This window comes from Pezoporus wallicus, unplaced genomic scaffold (genome assembly GCF_028554395.1).
Source record: "Pezoporus wallicus isolate ANWC-B61680 ecotype Strahan unplaced genomic scaffold, APGP_CSIRO_Pwel_v1 contig_2384, whole genome shotgun sequence".
NCBI lineage: Eukaryota > Metazoa > Chordata > Aves > Psittaciformes > Psittacidae > Pezoporus > Pezoporus wallicus.
The window spans coordinates 9,818,344-9,841,663 of NW_026640488.1; the positions used below are offsets into that span (position 1 = coordinate 9,818,344).

The following is a 23,320-nucleotide window of genomic DNA, read 5'->3' on the forward strand; positions in this document are numbered from 1 at the left end:
GACTGCCACATTCTTTTTTCTAGTTCATGCTGCATTTATTTTGTCTGCATTTACTGAGGTATGCGGATTTACTTCTACTCAAAAGTCTTGTATTTTAGGCTGTGCTGCAGGCCTTTACTCATGGAAATCATTAGGGCAGGGCAATGTGTATGATTTAACATACATTTTTTTTTAGTATAAAATTATGTTATTTTAGGTAAAAATTATATTGTAGCTGTTTCTATTTTCTGATGGAGCCAGTACTACTGTAAGTCAAATATTGCAAAACAGCTTCATTAGTTTCACGGGTGCATACAGTAGAGTAGGCTACTAAAAAGTTCAGGGAGAGATAAAAATGGTGTTTGCAAACCATGTAACTATTGTAAAGAATATACTTGATTTCATGTTGAAATAATCTGTTTTCTTGTGCCCTTAAAGGTTCTAAAAATCAGAAACATGTCTTAAGACCAGAGTCTCTTGAAGGAACAGATGAAGAAGATCCAATTACAGCACTGGAGTGGGACCCTTTGTCAACTGACTACCTTCTTGTTGCTAATTTACATAATGGTATTCGACTAGTTGATTCTGAATCTCTGTCCTGTATCACAACTTTTAATTTTCCCAGTGCAGCAGCATCTGTTCAATGTTTAGCCTGGGTTTCTAGTGCACCTGGAATGTTTATAACTGGAGGTAAGCTTTTTATTTCCTGATATATACAAAAGTAATAGGTATCTGCCTGAGTCTTTCTGTTTCTTAACATTTCTACAAATAAAAGCATGGAATCACAGAATGGTTAGGGTTGGAAAGGACCTTAAGATCATTTAGTTCCAACCTCCCTGCATTGTACAAAAAAACCCCAACTATAAAACTGCAGAAAAGAACAGAAAATTGCACTGAGTAGTTCTTATTTACTTTGTTTGTTGAGTACAGAAACAACTGACTTCTTTAAACTTTTTTTTATACTAAATAATGCTATTTTTTTTACTAAATAACATTTTGCTCATGCCCACTTTAGCAACAAATATGAGTGTTACTTTGGGAACAGGAATAAAAATGCATTGTACTAGCAGATATCACGTCTTGATCCTCTTCTTTTCTTTCCCCCTTTTCAGAAGAGGGTTTTGTTGTTTGTTTTGTTTTGGTTTTTTTAATCTATTGCCTCTTTTCTACTGTAGACATCAGTGATCAGGTTGAACTAATGAATAAAGATAGTGAAACTGTCAGAATATATTCTAATGAGAGAGGTCCCGTAGAGTTTATCTGCTGAAGCTTAAATAATGTTAATGATTATTGTTGTTAATTGTGATATTAAAATGGAGGTGACAGTATCTGCTTATAAAAATCATCTTGGGATTCTAAGTTCTATTCGTTGTTGTAGTTTTGCTTAAATCAGTCCTTTAACCACACACCTCTGTGTACAGTAAAAAGAGGATAATAAATTAAAAAAAAAAAAAAAAAGGGTTTATGTGGTGGTTTATGGCTTTGGGTTTTTTTTCCCAAATCTCAGATTCTCAGGTTGGTGTGTTACGTGTTTGGAATGTGTCACATGCAACACCTATAGAAAATTTTAAATTGAAGAAAACTGGCTTCCATGGTTTGCATGTGCTAAGTTCTCCTCCAAAGAAAAAGTGTGAGTATAACTTTGGTTGTAATCTATTGCAGTGGCTGCAAGTTAAGAACATTTGTTTGTGAATCTTGTTATATCTGAGTTAATCTCTGTAGGCTTGTGTTGGCCCTGCAGTTTTTAATTAAATAAAGTGTCCCCTGGTGCCAGTCAGCTAGACAAATGTGTAAAGTATCAAGCACTTTATAAGGTCCTTCTTCAGTAGGCCAGGCTTTGTACTGGAATTCTTTTGTTCTTAATCTCATTGGAATAAAAGGCATTGTACTCTTTATAATTGTTACTATTATTAAATGGAAAAATATGATAATAATCTTATCTGTTTCTATCTTTTGCTTTATTTTGCAAAGCATGTTCATTACAGCATTCTACTAAAAATCACTATACATCCTCAACAAGTGAGGCTATTCCTCCTCCAACTTTAACCCAAAACCAAGCATATTCTCTTCCTCCTGGTCACGCTGTCTGTTGCTTCATGGATGGTGGAGTAGGACTTTATGACATTGGAGCCAGAAAGTGGGATTTCCTTAGAGATTTGGTATGTTTCATCTCTGTCTTTGGAATGGGAGTTTATTTGTCTTATACACTCTCTTCTAACAGAAAAAAAATGGAGAATGAAGTCAAGTTAAATTCGACCAATACATGTCTTGGAAAACAAGTAATTGAAATGTGACATTTCTAATGGATTGAAGTTTAAACTGGAATAGAACATAGACTGTAATTAGAAATATAGAAAACTTGTAGAACATGATCAACACACGAAGCTTTACTTTTTAGTTGGATACCTTTCCCTAAAGGGCAAAATTAATTTTGTTTAAAAAAAATTAAATAGTTTAGGGTTTTTTTAGCTAAACTTTTTAATTCTATCTCTTAGCAACTCCGTTCTGGTGGAAGATGCCAATAAGTCCCTGGCATTGCATATCCTGTTGTTTCAGTGCAGAATTTTTCTGTCTTTAATAGTGATCTATGAAAGAGGAGAGTGTTATAGAACAAGATATTTTATGACTTTTAATTTTGACTAGTGAGCCATAACATACAGGTTTTCTGGAACTGATAGTTGCCTTGACAGGTTATAATATGATTTATCTTAAAGTTTGGTCTAGAGTTGGACTTCTGAAAAAAAATCAAATGTAATAAAAATGGATTAAATATTTGTTTCATTTAAGGGACATGTTGAGACCATCTTTGATTGCAAATTCAAACCTGATAACCCTGATCTTCTTGCTACAGCTTCATTTGACGGCACAATAAAAGTTTGGGACATAAATACTTTAACAGCAGTTTACACATCTCCTGGTAATGAGGGGGTTATTTATTCCATTTCTTGGGCTCCAGGTAAGAATATTTTGCTTTAAGTGTAAATGTTCTATGAATTACCCTTGAATAGCAGAATTTCTGTTATAAAAGTATTAGCTGTATCTTCTAAGGTTTAAGCATAACTGAATCATTATCTGTGAAACCTGTATAATTCAGTGCTTCAAACTTTGTTGAGGCTTGCCTTTATGAAGAATGATCTCAGTATTTCATACTGAGTCAGAATGGAGGGGAGAAAATCTCTAGAACCTTTCTAGCATTACATTATGCAAATGTGGAAGAGGCTTTCTTTGTGTGGGAAGGAATCCAGATTCTATTTTGTGCTGAAAAAGTGGAAGGTATGCATTTAGTTCTTTATCTTCCTTTTTGTATCTAGGATTCTAATCACTGAAGAGCTCTGCTTTTACTTTATTAGAAAAGGTTGATTACCTTTTCTCCAAAGTATCTACATTTTCTTAGAGAAGTCATTAAAGTCAGTGGGAAATTTTCTTCTTAAAACTGTTCAGCAACCCACTTAGGTGAACCTGGGACTGATAGTTATTAATATTACAATAGCTGATGTTAGGTAGGCTTTCTTAGATGCATTTTTTAAAAAGTCTAATTCAGCTCACTGCCTTTCTCTCCTATGCTTTTAAACTTTAGTAAGTAATAGCTGAGAAGAAAAAAATACCATGATAAAAAACTTAATGTAGTCTGCATATGTGAAATGAATTTGCACCTCCTTCAGTTTAGAGTCTCTTGCACTTCATTCCTCTTCACAGATAATTTGTCTTGCTATATGGCAGTTACGGCGATATGAAATATGGTGTTTTCTTTTGTGTTGTTTTGTTTTGAAATTTAAATTGTTTGTAGTAGTATCTCACAATGAGAGAATAGTTTGTTCACTGGAGGGGTGCTTTTCAAGTCTTGCGTTCTGGTTCTTTGTTACCTTTTTAAAGTAAGTTTACATTAATTGTAAGCATGTGCTTCAACTTGAGTTCCTTACCATCCTCTCCAATGGTTCCTGACCATCCCAGACAGAACTTTTCTTGCTTCTTTTACATCCCTTACTCCTAGAGAGTGCTTTATTCCTAATATATAATCCAATGCATGCCACTCTTTGTATTTGGCCTCAAAGACCTTTGAACAGAGTTTACTCACTTTTTTTTTTTACCCCCTATCATTCTCCTACATGAACCTCTTTCCATCTTACTTATGTACCTTCCTAGACTTCTGCAGAGTTTGCCTTTTCCACCTCTGAGGTGTGGTATAAAGTAACAATCAAAACTTCTACATAAACGTGCCTTAAATCTATTTAAGAAAAATAGAGCTATATTGGGATAGAGGGTCACTGTGATGAGAAGTATTCAGTGACTTTTGGATTAAGCATGAATTTAGTTCTCATTTTCTCACTATGGAGTCATATATTCAAATTTTCTGCCCTGTTCAGTGTGGTTAGATTCGAGTACATTCTTAATGGGATTAGGTGCTGTAGTGGTGCAAGATTAAGAAAAAAAATACTGTGGTCTGGATTTGGCTATGATAGTTAATTTTCTTCCTTGTAGCTGGTACAGTGCTGTCTTGGATTTAGTTTGAGAACAGTGCTGATAGCATACCAAAGTTTTAATTGTTGCTTGGTAGAACTTACCCTGGTCGAGGGCTTTTCAGTCTCTCATGCTCTGCCAGTGAGGAGGGGCACAAGAAGCCAGGAGGAAGCAGAGACAGGACACCTGACCCAAACTAGCCAAAGGGGTATTCCATATCACAGTGTGCCATGCCAGCATATATTCTGGAGGGAGTTGGGTGGGAGGGGCTTATTGCTGCTTGGGTCATGCTGGGTATTTGTCAGTGGATGGTAAGCAATTGTATTGTGCATCACTTGTGTTTCTTGGGGTTTATTCCTCTCTTTTTATTTCCTATGGTTATTATTAATATTACATGTGTTTCACGGGGTTTATTGTTATTGTTATTCTTATTGCATTTTAATGTATTTCAGTTATTAAACTGTTTTATCCCAACCCATGGGGGAAGGGGAGGGAGGGTGAGCAAGGAACTGTGCAGTAATTAGTTGCCAACTGGGGTTAACCCACAACATATGTCCTGTCATGTTCTTTGACATTTGTCTTGGTATGTAGGGAACTTGAACAGAAAATGCTCTAGTAGCCACAACTTTTGACACATTGATTGTATCTCTTTTTCAGTTTGAGTCATATACATAGTGGATATATTTTTTTTTTTTGTCACCTTAGCTGCAAGACTTCCAGCAGGCATTGAGAATACTTTTTACAAAAATACAATTTTTATTTTGTCCTTTCCTCAAAATAGGAATGTAGAAAAGCAAGCTTTTGTTGAAATTGATACTTGTAACAGTAACAAATGATGGGCTTAAAGTATGAAAAAATCTTGTTTATGTGCCATTGATTTCTTCTGTTAATTTAATATTAAATTTCTTGAACTTAAAGTAGAAACGCATTATTCAAATAATATTGTGTTCTTATATTTATTGTGCGATCTTACAAATATTTTTCTCTAAAGGAGATCTGAACTGCATAGCAGGTGCAACATCCAAAAATGGTGGCTTCATCTGGGATGTCCAAAAAGGCAAAATGATAACCAGATTCAGTGAGGTAAAATGAGATTACTTTTTTTTGTATATATAAAATGTAAGTTAGTTGTTCCCTCTAGTGTCGATAGATAGGTCAAAGTTTGTAGCCTTTTAAAAGGTGCTATAATATAAAAATCTATAGAAAGAATTATGTGTGTGCCAGCTTTTATCTCCTCAGAATAGATTTTACATGAGAATAGCAAAGCATCATTATTTTAAAATTTGCTGTGATACCCAGCAAAATCCTACCTGAGTCTTGAAAAGTAAATGTATATAGACATATAGACTTTACCTGGTTATCAAAATCTAAAATGCTGTTCTGTATTTTCCAATGTAAGGCTCAGAAATATTATGAGTCCCTGAAGTCTAGACCAATAAAGCTCTATTTTGCAGCGCACTAAACAGCATGCCTTGTTTAGAATCTTGCTTTGTGTTACTAAAATCCATGCAAGCTTTTGTAAGTCCTGAAACAGTGGAATAACTGTTATTAGCAGAAGGAGCTATTTAATATATGTAGTATATATACATGTATATATATTTAATATTTGTAGTATATATACATATATTTAATATATGTAATATTTTGCACTATTTTGTATACTATCTTAGTATATAGATGTATTCTGAAGGTTATACAGACATAATTAACTGTGGCATCAGCATTGGAAGGCAAAGGATGCCCATTAAGAAGACAGGGATGGGGCTGGGGAGCAGGCAGGAAACAAATATAGGTATATACATTCAGGAGTTCCCAAGTACCAACACTTAGATTTGCACTTTTGTTACTAAACATCTTTTCTCAAAGGCTTGTCCTGCTACATGTCTCAGTTAAGTTTTCACATTTCATGCCCACTAACTTCATTATTCCAACAAGTAGTTATCGTTTATTCAAGCTTCAGGTTTATATAATTATAAATGGCTCATTGTTCAGCTTGACCCAGTTTTGTCTCTTGGATCCTCGAGAGTGCGGCAGCTTTACTGTCTCTCCTCTCAGTCCCAATTTTTTGGACTTTGATTCTCAAACATCGAAGCTGTACTGGGGACTCATTGTAATGTTGTTTTGTACAGTATTCTTTACTGGGAAAAAAAGGCTGAAGCCCATAGGAGAATAAAATAAAAAAAGATGAGTCAACAGATGTGAGAAAAAGGGGTGAATTATTTCTTATTGATAGGTATTTTGCATTTTTTGAAGCATGGAAAGAATGGAATCTTCTGCATTGCCTGGAGTCATAAAGATTCCAAAAGAATAGCAACCTGCAGCAGTGATGGATTTTGGTGAGTGTTATTGGAAGAAAATCAAAAATTGCTAAATGACTTAAATCAGTAAGCTTTGATAGTACTATCAGTGATTAATTTGAAAACTTTTCTTGTTGAGCAAAACTAGGGTTATATTAATCTCCTGTACTTGTTAGGATATATTTTTCATGTTTTTAAGAAAAAAATAAAGGTAAAAGAAATAATGTCTAAGATACTTTGATAGTGAAACAGAATATTGATTTTATTTTTTGCCAAGAATAATATTCTAGGTTTCTTATCTGAATATATGGAGGACACTTTTCTAAAGCTTATCCCACTTTGCTTGTCTTTGGTTTAGTTTTTTTTTTTTGGCGGGGGGGGGGTAAGTTTGTTATTTCAAGGACTAGGAATCACTATTTTTGAACAAAGTAATTGCAACGCTACTGTTACAGGGGTATAATAGCTTATGTGGAAAAACTTGCTTACTGAGACAATTTTGCATGTATTGTGTTTCAGTACATTTTTAAATACTTGATCATCCTTTTTCTCTGCCACCCATGTTATTTCAGCTCAAATATAATGATCATGAATTCTAGAAAGCAATCAATCTATTTATCTATTTATTTATTTATAATCCCTAAATCCCTTTGTACCTTAAAACCACAGCTACAACTTAAATTTTGGCTATGAGGATCCTTTCAGGGAGGGAGGTAGCTCAGTAAGCATCGTTACAATCCCTCTGAAGGAATATGGACTCTGAAGTCCAGTAAAATGAGAAATACAGAGTTAGCTTTGGTAGTTGAGGGGGTGTAAAATAAAGATTTCTTATATTCTTTCCGTATACATTTTTTTGTTATCTGGCTTATCTGCACAGAATCAAAGTTAATTTTTAGATATGCTACTCAGAATGCTGTTTCCTCAAAATCTTACATTTTAATTGGTTTCAGTATTATTCGAACCATTGATGGCAAGGTTCTTCACAAGTACAAACATCCAGCTGCAGTATTTGGCTGTGATTGGAGTCAAAACAACAAGTAAGTAAAAATGAACCCAAAGATTTTATAATATTTACTATTAAAATTGATTACCAATAAAATAACACAAAGTTATTTAGAATGTGTTTTTTTTACTGTGATATTAGAGCACTGAAATTGTTTCTGTTTCACCATAGTATATATCTGTAGTATGTAGAATATATAATAGAGGAAAAAAAAAAAAGAGACAGACATTAAATACCACAAAATTGGGGTTTAGATTGATTAGATTAACTTCCTTTTAATGACTGCTAAGCTAAAGATGTACCAGGCAACTAAATACACTGTGATATATGGTAATTTTGCAGATAATTCCTAACAAAATGAGGACCTTTTCTCACAAAAAAAAAAACCCTAACAAATAATTACATGTTAATTCAGTCTGTTCATAATTGTGTGTTGGTTGCTTGGTCAGAGTGTAGAGCAACTGCTATTTCCTATTGCAACCAATGGATCTTCAGCAGTTTTTTTTTTTCTGATTTAGTGGATTTTATTGGGTTACCAGTAATTACATCATAAAGAGACAAAGGGGAAGCAAAAATACACTTTTTTAAAAAGTAAACTGCAAAATACACATCATATTTTTTTCTAGACTAAAATGCCTAAGTACTTTTTATGATCCCTGTGACTGAGGATTTTATTATTTTTATTTTTCAGAGATATGATAGCTACTGGTTGTGAGGATAAAAGTGTTCGTGTTTTTTACCTGGCAACCAGCTCTGATCAGCCACTGAAAGTTTTTACAGGGCATACTGCAAAGGTGTTTCATGTACGGTGGTCTCCTCTGAGAGAAGGAATCCTCTGCAGTGGCTCTGATGATGGGTATGTATTTCTGAACTATTAGAAAATTTAAAAACTTAAGCAGGATTATTAGAGAAATTAAAGGATCTTAAGTAGTACTGGTGATGGTACCTTCGAAAACTCTCTGAATAATATAATAATTTAAATCTCTGCCTTGCTCCAATTCAGGCTGCAGCTTTGCTGTTAGTTTAATACAGTATTTGGGAAGCAGGATCATTATCTAAAATTGTCACAACTGCTGTAGCAAAACAACTTTCCCAATGTTTTCCAAAGGGTAGAGTCAGTGACTGATACGTGTTATTCCCAGGAATGATACAAAGAGGATAACACACACTTTCATTATGTTTAAAGATATGAATGCAAGACCTGCCCTTATATGATGTCTTTCAAAAGTGTATTAAGTAGAATCTGTGGGGATTTTTAATGAGTGCTAGGTACGTCTGGTTTGATAATTTTTTTTTTTTTTTGAGGGAAAGCACATCAGTCTATGGTAAGCAGGAGGAAGGAATTTTCTATAATTTGAAGTGACGTCCCTCCAGAGTATACAAAACATTTTTTTTTAAGTGTAACACTTTGGGGTATTGGCTTCTACTGCTTTCCCCAGTGTCATTCAATAGATATCTATGCTTGCACCAAATCTGTTAGTTCATGTAATGATTCATGAAAGAAACCAACTTGAAAACAAACTTCTTATGTGTAAATCCAATTTCATATGGGCAAGAAGTAGTGAATCCAAAATTCTGTCATGGTGTCATTATGATGTATTCTGATTTTATTACCAATCATGGCTATGTAATAAGACTTGATTGCAGAGGGATTTCCAGAATACAGTCACACTTTCACTTTGAGGGGAGGGGATCACTGGATAACTTAGTCCTAGGTAAAACAAAGTAAGCAGTCCTTGGAGTTTATAGTACTTGGGAACACTCCTGTTCACAGTCAAAGTCAGAGTAATTTCAGATGACCTGTTCAGCACCTAGGCTTATACAGCACATAGGAGCAGTATATGAGAGTCACACATGAGCTCATATTGCTGTAGGACAATCTATATGTAAATATATAAAATAACCTTCTAACTTGCTTCACGAAGTAGAATCTACAAGGTCTATCAAATTGTCCCTTTGCATCACTGGAAAAACTGTAATAGGTGGCTTTGCTGCCATGAAAGGGCTTTGATAACTTATTTAATTGCATAGTAAATTTTAGTGAGAATTACCATGATCCTTTCAAGAACTGAACTTTTCCTAATTCTGTAGTGTGCTGAATTAGCTCTTCCCAACAATAGCAACTGTTGAAAAGAAAAGGAAATGCTGGAAACTTACTTATTTAAAAGGGAAGAATAGTAAGAAAGCTAGTATGAATTCTTCCTCATTACGTGTGTAATTGGGGCGAGAGTTTCACGGTTTAAAAGCCTGTTCCAGTGTTTGACCACTCGGTAAAGAAATGCTTCTTAATGTCCAGTATAGAGGCTTTCTTCTTTTATCCTGTTTCAGAACTGTTCGAATATGGGATTATACACAGGATGCTTGTATAAATGTTCTTAGTGGACATACAGCTCCAGTACGGGGATTGATGTGGAATCCTGAAATTCCTTACCTTCTGGTATCTGGCAGTTGGGACCATACAATTCGAGTCTGGGACACAAGAGACGGAACATGTTTGGACACAGTTTGTGATCATGGTGCAGATGTATATGGTAATATTTAAAAATTTTATTTCTGTATTGAAATGTGTTTTAATATACTTTAAAATTTATAAAATAATTTAATCATATTAGTTCTCTTAGATAAACTTAATTACTTGACTACATTTTTAAATGCCCTCTCCACTAGGATTGACGTGTCATCCCAGTCGTCCATTTACTATGGCATCTTGCTCTCGTGACTCCACTGTGAGACTCTGGTCATTGACACCTCTTATAAATCCTCTACAAATAAATATCTTAGCAGATAGATGTTGGGATGAGATTATTGGTAATACAGGTAAGTAAACTGTTTATACCATTGTTTTATTTTTCTGTATGCGGCTATATTTTTTTTCCTTTTTTCTTTTCTCTTTTTTTTTTTTTTTTAAATTTTGATGTATGTTTGTGTGTGTTAGATCATGCTGTGGAATCTGGTGCTCCTCCTTTGCTGTGTGGTAAAGTTTCCAGAGATATTAAACAAGATGTGGAAAAAAACCCAGGAAATGCTCGAGTAAAAAAACTAAGATGGTTTTCAGAATGTTTTTCAGTAAGTATTGTGCAAATTTAAGGGTGTTGTCAATGTGCGTGACTTTCTCTTCTGGAGTCAGTTCCCAGAAGTGAAATTTCTTTCTTCTTTACCATTTTTTTATCTCATTTTCTTAAAGGGATCTCAGAAATATGCAGAAATCAATTCTATCTATTAACAATTCTGCATGTAAAAATGTTCGTTAGTAAATTCTTAGTCAGTTGTGAACACCAATTGTTCACAAAGTGTAATAAGTGGGATAATTTAATTTTCTGTAGGAAAGGTTTGATTTGGCAAGAATTTTCTAGTGAAGCAAATGAAAAGATATGCTTTATCAAACTACATTGGAGTTTTTAATTTTTATCCATCAAAGAGACATCCTTGTTGCGAATAAGCTTTGAACTGCCCAAGTGTCTGTGTTAGAACTGCTGTATTACCTTCTAGGAGCTGTAGATCTGGATGACCCATGGCCCCAGTACCCATCCCTGTGCTCCATTGCGCAGTAATATTTTCTGTAAATCACTGCAGCCTCTCTCTGCAATCGAGTTAAAAATAGAAACTGTCCTGAGAGTGCTTACCTACACAGAAACTGAAGTTGAGGTAGGATGAGGACAAAAATGACCTGGAACTACAGCTTCTGTCAAGCTCTGTTGTAATTTAAGTCAATACAGTGATCTACACAGACCTAATTGATCCAAAATAATTGGTTTTATTTCTAGCTAAATTGAAGTGTATGAAATGCTGAAACAATCTGTCTCAGTTACAAATCTTGAAATTTCCTGTTTTATTAAAAAATATATTTTTATGGAATTCCTTGTTTTACAGAAGTTATGAATTTTGATGTCCTATGTTGATTTGACAGTAAAACTTTTACAAGAATATTAGAATATTCCAAGAACAAAACCTTTTTTTGATCAGCTGTGTTCAGTGCTTTTTACGTCCAGAAAATAGCTTTGTGCTTAATCTATAAGCCGTCAATAAGATGTTTAACAGACTGAAAGAAAAGGGAATATTCTCTCTCTTCTCCATGCCCCCCACCCCCAACTTGTAATCCTGTTGTTCTTAGAAAAGCTCTTTCAGATCAGTTTGTTTGTTTGTTTGTTTGTTTTTAGAGCTTCTAATTACTCACTCTCCTCTCTCTTTTAGGCCTCATTCAATGTTAAGCCATTGTCATAGTTCGACAGAAGGATTGATTCAAATGTTAGACCAATAAAAATCCTTAAAATTTATTTTAAAAAATGCCCTGTTGGCCTGAAAGATTCTGTGCATATACATTTATACCATGTGTATCTATTTTGAGATTTAATATTAAGATAGTAAACCAGACTGTGGCAGTCAATCCTTGAAGCTATTTTTTGCCTGGCTCACACCTTTGCTTTACAGAAAATGGTAAACAAGTACTGGGGCAGCATCTGCATCCCAGCAGATGAATGTTGTTTTATGCCATTAGTAGCCACCAAATAGCTTGCATTCCTTTGGGAGCAAAAGGGAAAGCTCTAATGGCAAGCCATCAACTGTGTCCATACATAACCAGATATTTAGGTACATGGATTTTGCTGTATGTTCACATACAGCCTTCAAGAAGATAGAAGAAAATGTATCTTGAACTAGTTCATGTCTTCATAGGAAAGCTTCTAATATCAAAATTGTCTGAAATTGTGTTTCTTGGAATCCCCAAACAAATGTTTTCCAATGTTTCGAACAAAGTTCAAGTTTCTCTCTTGAACATTCCTGTAATAAAACTCTTTTCTTCTCTAACAATTTTAGCCTCCAGGAGGCAGCAAAAATTTATGGGATTTGGTTACTGTAATAAAAGGACAGGATGACAGTTTGCTTCCACAAAACTACTGCAAAGGAATTATGCATATGAAACATCTCATTAGATTCAGAATGGTAAGTGAAGCATAAACAGCAGGTGAAAATGGTTGTTAATCTATATAGTGTTTCACTTATTTTTGAAAAGAACTTGTAATGCTTTACAAAGGGATCACAATTTATTTCATGTCCAGATTTATTTCATGCGCAGTCTGTGTTAAAATGCTAGGTTACAGTTATTAACTGGAAAAAATAATTCAAAATAATGAAAAAGAAATTGCAGTCAGTATCACAACAACTTGAGCTATGAAGCAAGTTTGTCTTCCCTGCAGAAATATGCTCTGAAGCTGTCTGGAAAGAGTGGAAAACCAAGAATTTGTCATTAATACAGATATGCAGCTGAAAAGTGATTCAGATATGAATGTGAAATTCAAGTAGTAGTCCATAAATTTCTTAGTAGCTGCAAATATGAATATGCAACCAGACATACAATTTGCACAGTGTACAGGGGTATGTGGTACTGTCAGAGACTTCTTAGGGATACTAAAGAGTCCCATACTCTAATGACTGATTTGGTAATAGAGGAAAGATTATCTAGTGGTATGGATCAGAAAATACATGCCACTTCCAGGGCTAAAGACTTGCTAGGTTTCACCTGATGTTTGTTGTTGTAGGCTGCCTTTTGCAAAATCAGACTCTTAAAGTGTCCTACATGCCTCATGACTCTTAAGTCATGGAAGCTTTTTATTAGTGATGTTAACTGTAATAATAGTGGCTGCTCTGCTTACCTTATGAAGGTCCGTGTGAGTGCCCATGTATCCAAAAACCAGTTTTCTCAGACAGTTAAGCTAAGAAGACATTTAATTCTTGACTCATGCAGTGAAAGCAGTCTGTTTATCCCTGCAACTTGTTTTCATGCATTTACAACTCAGGCAACCTAGAGTAACTACAGTAACTGCTGTTCATTCTGTGGATCTGGATTAAATGTTCACATTAATTAAAAGCATTTTGTTCAGTTTTTGCTGACTCAGAATCTTTCTACACAGCTTTAAGAAAAAGTAGGGATAGGGTAATGCTGGCTGCTTATGACTGCTAAAACCATTTTCCCTTATGAAACTGGATGATAGTATTGCAGCATCTAAATATTTCAGGATGAAGTAGGGACCTAGAGCAAGTGGGGTTTTCTGTTTTATCAGACTTAAAGGACACATCAGAGACTTGAGCATGAAAATGATAAAAAAGATGGAGGTTACAAATAAAAAAAAAGTAACATTATTTTAAAAAAACAAATCCTTTTCCATCCTCCTTATATGGTATGCTAAGTCATGAATAGCCAAACACCGTCTCACATGTACTGCTGATGAAGTTAAACTGACAATTTTTGAAATGTGAAGCAAAGCTTCTTTATGCTGTTTTTTTGGGGGGGTTTCTGTTGGTTGGGGTTTTGGGTTTTTTTGGTTATGTTAACTGTGATCCTATTAGTGCTTGTTTCTCAAACTCTGCCAAATGGAGAAATTTAGTCTTGTCTCTTCAACTAATATTAAAAGTGCAGTAGTTGGAAACGTAAATCATTTACTGGTCGCAAGGTTCATGGAGTATGACAGATCAGGACATCAGTTGAGCCTACTGTCTTTATCTTCATGTGGCCATCACTGTAATGGTACTAAGTGCAATTCCCAGCCCTGTATGGTTTATGTTCACAGATATTTTTTGAAATTTCATAAATATCAAGACTTTTATGATGGATATCTGAGTGAATTACTATTACATATGAGAAAATAGTTGAGAATATAAAATATATATATATGTAAGAGATTAAAAATAATTGAGGAAAATGAATATGTGCAACAAAACACTAACAGTTAACTTTAACAAATAGTTTACTGCAATCTCATTGTAAGCACTTCTAATTACTTCACTGTAATATCTTCCATTTAGCCTTTTCTTAAAAGGATTTTTTTTCTTAAATTAATGCCTTTGTATTTCATTGTAACATTTGACACTAATTTGTTCTGAAGAAAACTTGTTTTCACCACAGAAAACTGTCCTTTTTTTTAACTTTATCTTTTCTGTTGTTTTTCTGTTGGTTTTTTTCCCTCAGTCCAGGGCACAAGAGCTGACAACAGTAAAAATGTCCAAGTTTGGAGGTGGTATTGGTGCACCAAGCAAAGAAGAGAGGCTTAAAGAAGCGGCCGAAATACATTTAAGATTAGGACAAATTCAGCGGTATTGTGAACTAATGGTAGAACTTGGAGAGGTAAAATATCAGAACATTTTTGAAGAACAATAAAAGATGAAGGTTCTGAAAACGAGCTACCCTATCAAAGATAAGGTAGCAGCAAAATGGTTCACAAGTCCAGAAAGGTGTCATCTTGCTCCAACTATATTATTTTTTAACATATGCAGTCTAATGCATAGCTCATTCCATATTTAACTTCTTGACAAATTTATTTCTAATGGAAGAAACATGAAACTAGTTAAAAATATAGCTGTTTCTCAAAATAAAATGGTCAGGTTAAATGTACTGCTGCTTTCTCCTAGTGGGACAAAGCTCTCTCAGTTGCACCCGGTGTTTCGATGAAATATTGGAGGAAGTTAATGCAAAGGTAAGGTAGTAAAAATAAGGTGCTGAATTGTGGCTTCTGTCCATAGAAGAACAAAGATAAGTAGGAAGGATGGATATTAACACCAGTTGTACTTTGCTTTTGCTACAATATTCTCTTGATATTACTTTTTGTTCAGTAAGCTTTGGGGTGGAACTGTGGAGGGTTTCAACAACAATGTTATGTACGAAAATCAAGTTAAAGGGTTGAGCATAAATTGCAATTTTAACCTTTTAGTGCAGTATCCACAGTTTGCAAGTCTTCTGAGGTCTGGAAAGGCGGATGGGTTTCAATGAACTTTATGTAGCTTCATCTAACACCTACAGCATAGAGAGGAGTTTAGTGATCAGTTATATATTTTATTCATTTGCTTAATTAGGAGAGCTGATCAGTTAATTCAAGAAGAAAATGATGATGTCATCCCATACTGTATAGCTGTCGGGGATGTGAAGAAACTAGTATCTTTCTTCACTTCAAGAGGCCAGCTTAAAGAGGCTCTTCTTGTTGCACAGGTATTATTATATAGAACGATATGGTAGATGTATTTAGCTATTTGTTTATAACTCTGACCGTGTCAAGCACATTTAAAAGGCTAGCTCTGTTCACTTCTGCAAAATGGCTAAATACTAATGCTACCCCATTCTTTACGTTCATATTGTATTGACCAGTTTTTATCCAGAAATCATAAAAAGGTATCTCTTATTTACAGATTTTAAGCCCAGTTCTTCTAAATGGCAATCAAATGTCCAAATGAGAACCAGTGTATTTAATTTTGGTTGAACTAGAAAATAAACCTGATTTTCAGCAGTCAGTATTGTCCTTAACATCAAGGACATTTAGGATTTGTCTTGCATTTCTACTGAGATCTTGCTTACATTACCTCCTATAGAATCTTTGGGTGAAACTGCTCAGTTACAGTAGTAATATAGGAAACCAAACTTTCAAATTAGTGTAAAAAACAATACAAGAGACTACCAAGAGTACATTCTGATTTGGATGTAAACACCGAATTGAACATAGCACAAAACATGAGAAACTGATATTTCTTTTTCATTCTCTTTCACCATTCCTTTATTCTTTTTGAGTAATTTCTATATACTTAATATAGCTTGTTAAATAAACTGTCACGATTTGTCCTTGGTACACTCTTTCACGCCTTGAACATTCAATTGCCTCAGAGACTTTAATAATGAATGCGAATTTGTCCTTTAGAAATTGTCTATCTGTCTGTTGTTGTGCACAGAATGGAACTTTGAGGTATGCTTAAATTCAACAAGTTATAATGCTTAAGCCTCCAAAGCTTTAGAAAGATTATTTTTCTTGTAAGGGTGACATTGCGGGGGTTGCTTTTAGTACAATTCATTGAATAGTCTTTGTTTCAAAGGTTTAATCAGATAATATTAGGCAATAAGATATCAGAACTTTCCCTTTTAACTGGGTCCTGAGTTTTAATGTTGTTAACCAAGCTAAACCTTAAAGCACATAAAAGAATTTCATTTGAACTCATACTGATTTCTTCTTATTTAATGACAGAAATAATTTATTGCCACTATCTGAGCCTTTCCAGATTTGCTGGTATACCTACTGAGAAATATCTATGGAGTTCATCCTTCATTGACAGCCACTTGCTCTTTGGGATGTAAAAATCAAGGTTTTACCCTTGACTGTCCATTTTAGACATATTCAAATGCTAGAAAAAGTCCTGTACAAATGCATAGGAAAAAAAAAGTTGCTTGCTTCTATAGAATTTCTTGAATGGCTGAGTAAAACTAGGCAAAGATTTACCTATAAATAATTTAATTGGTTTAAATATTTCCTTTGGTATACCTTGCCCTTAGAAGGATTTTTATAGATCATTTTTGTTTTTGAAACAATGCATTTCATATTCAGTTTGATTTTTATTTTATTTTTTTATTCACTGCCAGGCAGCTTGTGAAGGAAATATACAGATATCACCACTCTCCACAACAGGTGGATCTTCAAATTCTGGTGGAAACAGTACAGATGATTATAAGGAGTAAGTTGTTCTTTCTATATTTAAAGCCTCATTTTAATGCAGAATGTAAAGTCATCAAGGGAGTTAAACCTTAGTGGTTTAAGTTGGCATCAGCAATGAAGAATTCAACAACAAAATGTTACATCTTCTAGAACTTAGTTAATAGAGTTACCTACTATCTGATGCTCCTCTGAATAATTCCCCTGTTGTCACTTCTGGCACCAAATGGATTTTTCACATGTATGTATTATAAAAATCCTTTTCTTTTGCCTGATATGTTCCTCTGCAATTAAATATGGTTAAATATGTAGCATTTTAACATCAAACTTTTGGTAAGTAGAGTGAGATTTAGTGTTAACAAGTATATGTGGGACCCTATGTTTTATGCATCTTCTCATGAAGCTTTTACTTTTTATCATCAGTGAAATTTCTGACAATGTATGCTAATGGCCATATTTTCATTGTATGTGCCCAGAAAACATGCATCTCTCCTTGCTTAGAATGGTGCTCAAAAACCTAATGTACATTATCAAGTTATGTGTGTAGTAACAAAAGCAGCTTGGAGGTTGTGTAGTTACTTCATTTACATATATGATTTTTGAGCAGATGGAGAAATACTTATGCAGAGTTCACAGGTACAGCATGAATATCCAAATATTGGATTTATCTTCTGTCAAAATGAAGAGCCATTTCCATACTGAAGTAGATTTTGGGAAACTGACCCACTTGAATGTGCAGCAATATAACTGGTGGATGAAGCTCAAACTGATTGCATTTTTAAAGCTAGTTGTATAATTTTCTGTAAGACAAAGAGAAATTTTAGGGTACAGAAGCAAATGTGGTGACTTGTACATAAATTAAGAGCGGAAGAACTCCAACCTTTAAGTAACCTTGCATAATTCACATTTTGTTCTTGCAGGCTTCTGCACAAGGTCAGTAAAGAACTGGCAGAATGGTATTTCCAGGATGGCCATGCAGTGCTTGCAGCATGTTGCCATCTGGCTGTTGAAAATATAGAGGTAATTTTTTTTTCTCTTTTAAGTGGAAAGGCCTTGGAAAGGCCAACATTGACTTTCTTTTTACATCTCCACATGTTAATTATTTTTAAAAATGTATGTACCACATTCTAAAATGTGTTACTTATTCTTGGTGTTTGCTTTCTATAAATTTATAGAGAGTTTGATCCTTACAATATCCCTGATTCCATTAAATTCAAGATTTCCATCATGTACAGGAAGTAGTATTTTATTACTGTATTTTCACATATATAGTATCTTGTTATATTAGAAAATATAAGGTACCTAGGTACTTTACATATATACATATGCATACAAGTATTACTGTTTACGGTGACTCAAAAGACCCATTCAGAACTGGAACTTTATTTTGATGCAGTCTCTACCTTATAGAATAGTTAGGGTTGGAAAGGACCTTAAGGTCATCTAGTTCCAACCCCCTGCCATGGGCAGGGACACCTCGCACTAGACCACATTTCCCCAAAGCCCTGTCCAGCTTGGCCTTGAACATTGCCAGGGATGGGGCATTCACACTTCCTTGGGCAACCTGTTCCAGTGCCTCACTACTGTAGGAAAAAGTCTATGTAGGAACCAGTGACACATAGGAAACTTTTAATTAGAATTTTCTCTCTCTTTTCATAGTTTTAAAAATAGTTTCTTCCCCTTATTCTCCCTAGATTTTGTTGTTGCTGACTCAATGTTTTTCCTCCTCTATCCCTCCAAATGAGTAGAATTCTGTCATAATGGGCTGTTAAGAGAGAAATCAATAATCTGTCATTGCCTGTGTTTCAAAATAGACATATTTCAAGTCATTGTGTAGTGTCTTTCTGTTTAATATTATGCTGTGCCTATCAGCAACTCCAGCTGACCAGAGAGGGTAAGAATAGGAGAGTCCTTAGTTGGTTTATTTTTTTGTTTGGTTGGTTTTGATTTTTTTGAGTCTTCTTTCATCAGAAGAGAGGAAATAACATGTTGTGAAACCTAGTGTCCTTACTTAAGACTAGAAGGAATTGTTGTCATGCTTTTTAGGTGTAATATTTATGTAATATTTTTGGTTGAATAAAAAAAGGTTCTGCTAAAGTAAATCTATTTGGTTATTTATAAGCTGATTAACACATGGTGCACAATTATTTACTCATTTAAGAGACCCAAATTATGTATAGAGTTGCTTTAATTAATGCCTATTTTATCCTTCTATAAAAAGCAGTCTCGTAAATGAATGTCGTATGCTCAACATGGTGAATCCCAAAAAATGCTTGTGTCCCTTGATGATATAATTTTTTCATTGAACAAGCTTGCGATGACAAACCTGATTCGTGGAAATGAACTGGAGCTGGCAATCAGTGTGGGTACTGTCTTAGGAGAAAGTGCAGCACAAGCAACACATTATGCCCTAGAATTACTAGCAAGAAAATGTATGACAGTAACAACATGGTAAGAATTTCTTAATCCAAAGAAGATTTCTTTCCTCCGACCCCCAACAAAATAATAAAGGTGTTTCATACTGAAAGTGTTATAGACCCCAAACTCTACCATGGATAGGTTCAATAAGAATTACTATATTAGACCTTTGAAGTACAGGGCATATAAATGTTCTGCTTTAATCTCAAAATACATTATATGTGGTGTAAATGAGAGAAGAATCCTTATCAAACATAGTATGAAACCCACTGAAAAAAGATTCCTAGGTGCTTGGGCAATGGGTAGCATTGCAAGTCCTAGTCTGCACTGAGTAAAAATGGCTCTTTTGGACAAAGTAAAACTACAACTGAATTAAAAAGTCAAAAAGAACAGAAGCTTAAGTGGGATCTGGGAGGTGATTTTTGAGTGCTTGAATGAAAAATATAAAAATCTATGAGGGTGAGGAATTATTTTATATTGATTTCAGGAATACAAGATAGCTAACAAGATGTAAGGATAAAATTGGATTACTATTTAATTCTACAAGAGTAAGTAATTTATCTGTTGCGTATAGGGGAAACTTTGCTAAATTTTCTTTTCCTTCTCGTAGTGGTTTTACTTTGAAGGACACAGTTTTGGTCTGTGTTTTTGTGTACCAGTGAAAAGCAGGAAATCTTTCTAAGGTATATTTGGCATCTGTACAGGTGTTTCAGAATTAACATTTCATAGAAAATGCGTGTATAAACAGATACTGCAATTAAGCATCAATTTTTCTGCCACAGAATTATTTGCTTAAGTATCTAAGAGAAACCTAGAGGAACTCATCTTTACAAAGCTTTTAGGCTGCCTTAGACAAGGAAGTATTTTAGAAAAAGGTAAAATAAGTAGTGGACAATGTGCTGCTTTGGTTTTACAATGATTTAGCATTTCTGCATTGCACCAGTTCTAAAAGGGTTCTTTTGTAAACTCCATTCTGCAGCATTTAAAGTCTCTGAAACTCTTCCTCTGATCTCCCTGCCTTCATTGTGAAGAGTGTTTTTTATGTAGCCTCTGATAGGAAGCACTGAATATAGAGTTGAGAAAAACAGTGTATATTTTTTCCAGTTGCATAACAAAAGCTAGTTCTGATCTCAGTGTATGACAAATAATAGTATGGTATTTATGCTTATGTGCATAAAGCTTCTGCAAACTTATGCGTGTGTACACTGAAGTCGACATGGGTACATGTGATAAAATTGCATATTGCCTAAGTTTACTTTTGGATTTTTCAGTGGGTTTCATATGCTATACTGAACACCTATCACAGCTATACCCTGCAATCCTGCATTCTGATTTGCAGCCATTACAGCATATTTTTCTGTTCTGTAGGAAAAGGTTAGAGAACCCTGAATCTCTTCATATTCTGTAATAAAGAGATACTGGCACAACATAATACCACTTGGGCCACTGCATGTATAAGTTCATGTATGGAGAAGCTTGAGTTCAAGGCCCTCTGATATTGAAGGGCTCCCTTTTTGTTTTTACTAGTTGTTATGCTTAGGGATATCCATCAATTTGAAACATTCCATTGTAGAGACACACTTAATTGTAGATGCCTCAAGGAATACCAAAAGGACCTTAATGAGTTAATAATGAAATCAGTTATTGGTGAAATGTATTTTGGGGTTTAGTGGTATGGGGGTTTTGTTTGTTTTGGTTTTTTTTTTTTTTTTAGAAATGCTCTAAAATATAAAATCAAAACAAAAAAAAAATCATGCCCTTCCTGATCTTTCCAAATCTACAGCCTTGGGAAAATGTGTGAGTGTTTTAAGAACAGCATTTTCATTTCATTTGTGCTTAGCATCTAAATATGGTTAAAATCAATCTTCTGCTATTCAGAAGGCTAACAGTATTTTACTGAAGACACTGAATTCCACATATGCAGACTCAGCAACCTGATTTTGTTCTTTATACTGTCCGTGTTTTCAGTTTGATTCTTAAAAACTCCATGTAACACCATTAGTAGGCCATTATATGAGGGCTTTAGAATTTTTTTTTTTTCCTTGGGTAAATATTTGATTTCATGGTTTTGGCTGAAAAATTTCTAATAGTTTTTTAAAAAGTTTAAGTTGCCTGTGAAGATGAGTCCATGTGAGTAACTGATCTTGAAAATAGTTTTAAAACTTGTGAAATATTCTATATACTGAAAAAGCCTTTCTGTAACTTGGAAAAGTGGTTTTTGCATGGTAATAGTATAACGGGTTTTCCAAAGACCTTGTGGCATTAGCTTCTTTAGGTTGTCAAAAGGCAATGGAAAGCTATTTTTTTGTTGTTAAGGTCAGTTAACCTGACCCTTAGATTTGCTGTTGTAGTTTAGTTATTTTCCATTGGATTTTTCCTTTGTAAATTAAGAATACAAACCAAAGTTTTGTTTATTACTGTTTCAATGTCTTCTTTTTAGCTTTCCATCACTTGGATACAGGTATTTTGTTTGTTTATCAAAAGAGATTTCAAAACCTGTGACTACTAATGCTAAAAATGAGCTTAAACTAAGTGTTCTAATTTTTTAAGTGCAATCAATACTTGAAAGTGGATAGAAAGCAGTTGGAAATATTGGACAGTAGCTTGCTCAAATATTTTTAAGCCAAAGACCACATCCTGAACATCCAAGGGGATTCAGTAGGAGCTTTATGCCTTACACAGAGGCAAGTCAGTCTGTGGGTCACAGGAGAAATGATGCCTACATGAATAGAAGTCACAGAACAACCAGCATAACCAGTTATTAAAAGCTCAGTAAAATAGTTGTTTCAAAACAATTTCCTAATATTTTTTGTTTTTCCCCTCAGCTGCTTGTTGTGTCAGGGAGGGAGTAACAATGGTAAAAAGTTAGGAGTGTTTCAGAAATGTCAGTTTTCTAAAACACAATTTTCCTTTCAGAAAGATCACATTCTTTTCATGTATCATGTAATCTCTTTTGTAATGTCATAGGAGCACTAGCCATTCTGGATGACTAAGAGATGCTTTATGGTGATATCATGGAGTTCTAGAAACCCTAAAGTTTGGGGATGGTTTCATGACAGAGCCACATAAACATCTTCCCTTCTTTCAAGACTGGATGGGTCCTACTTTCCCTTCCTGTCCCTGCTCACATATTCTTCCCTCTCACTTTGAGGTGGTTCTGATGCTTTAGGTTGCACAGCTCTTTAATTCAATGGACTAAAGCAACAGAAAAATAAAACTCATGACTACCCAAAAAAAAGCCTCATTTATTGCACCAAAATAGTCTTGGAGACTGAGGTTGTTTCTGCTCTTCTGCTCTTCTCTGGAATTATATATATTTCATTTTTTTTTCAGTAAATACTTATTTCTAAAAGTAATGTAAAAGAGAAAACAGTTTCCTCCTGTTACAAACCATCAAGAGTAACTATGTATCATCTTTTGTTTGTGCAGGGATTTAGCAGTTGATCTTCTTATGGTGATTCCTGATAATAAACTGCAGTTAGCAAAGCTATGTGCTTTTTATCCTGGATGCACAGAAGAAATCAATGACCTGCATGAAAAGGTACAATGAAAAAGAATTTGCCTGAATGCTAACAAGAGGTTATGTATTGATTTGTTTACAAATTTTAGAAAACTTACGGTCAAATAAATCTGTTGGGTAAATTTGTCACTAACAATCTTATCCTTTTTTGTGTATTTTTTTTTCTCTTTTAGTCTTAATTTTTATTTTC

General features: G+C 34.4%; 1 protein-coding gene across 5 annotated transcripts in view; it reads left to right on the forward strand.

Annotated features, from left to right (window-relative positions):
* The window catches only part of WDR17 (WD repeat domain 17), a 57,111-nt gene that overhangs the window by 26,240 nt on the left and 7,551 nt on the right, over window positions 1–23,320 (forward strand). For 3 of the 5 annotated variants that reach the window (XM_057419209.1, XM_057419207.1, XM_057419205.1), the window contains exons 5-24: window positions 418–669; window positions 1,487–1,609; window positions 1,951–2,138; window positions 2,767–2,935; window positions 5,429–5,520; window positions 6,691–6,773; window positions 7,682–7,768; window positions 8,426–8,590; window positions 10,063–10,265; window positions 10,402–10,551; window positions 10,670–10,800; window positions 12,547–12,672; window positions 14,696–14,851; window positions 15,136–15,200; window positions 15,577–15,709; window positions 17,123–17,214; window positions 18,113–18,212; window positions 19,504–19,643; window positions 22,051–22,071; window positions 23,040–23,151. In XM_057419209.1, coding sequence (XP_057275192.1) covers window positions 418–669; window positions 1,487–1,609; window positions 1,951–2,138; window positions 2,767–2,935; window positions 5,429–5,520; window positions 6,691–6,773; window positions 7,682–7,768; window positions 8,426–8,590; window positions 10,063–10,265; window positions 10,402–10,551; window positions 10,670–10,800; window positions 12,547–12,672; window positions 14,696–14,851; window positions 15,136–15,200; window positions 15,577–15,709; window positions 17,123–17,214; window positions 18,113–18,212; window positions 19,504–19,643; window positions 22,051–22,071; window positions 23,040–23,151 — 2,588 coding nt within the window. Of the gene's footprint in view, window positions 1–417; window positions 670–1,486; window positions 1,610–1,950; window positions 2,139–2,766; window positions 2,936–5,428; window positions 5,521–6,690; window positions 6,774–7,681; window positions 7,769–8,425; window positions 8,591–10,062; window positions 10,266–10,401; window positions 10,552–10,669; window positions 10,801–12,546; window positions 12,673–14,695; window positions 14,852–15,135; window positions 15,201–15,576; window positions 15,710–17,122; window positions 17,215–18,112; window positions 18,213–19,503; window positions 19,883–22,050; window positions 22,072–23,039; window positions 23,152–23,320 lie in introns of those variants that run through there. The other 2 variants (XM_057419208.1, XM_057419210.1) reach the window with 2 other exon arrangements.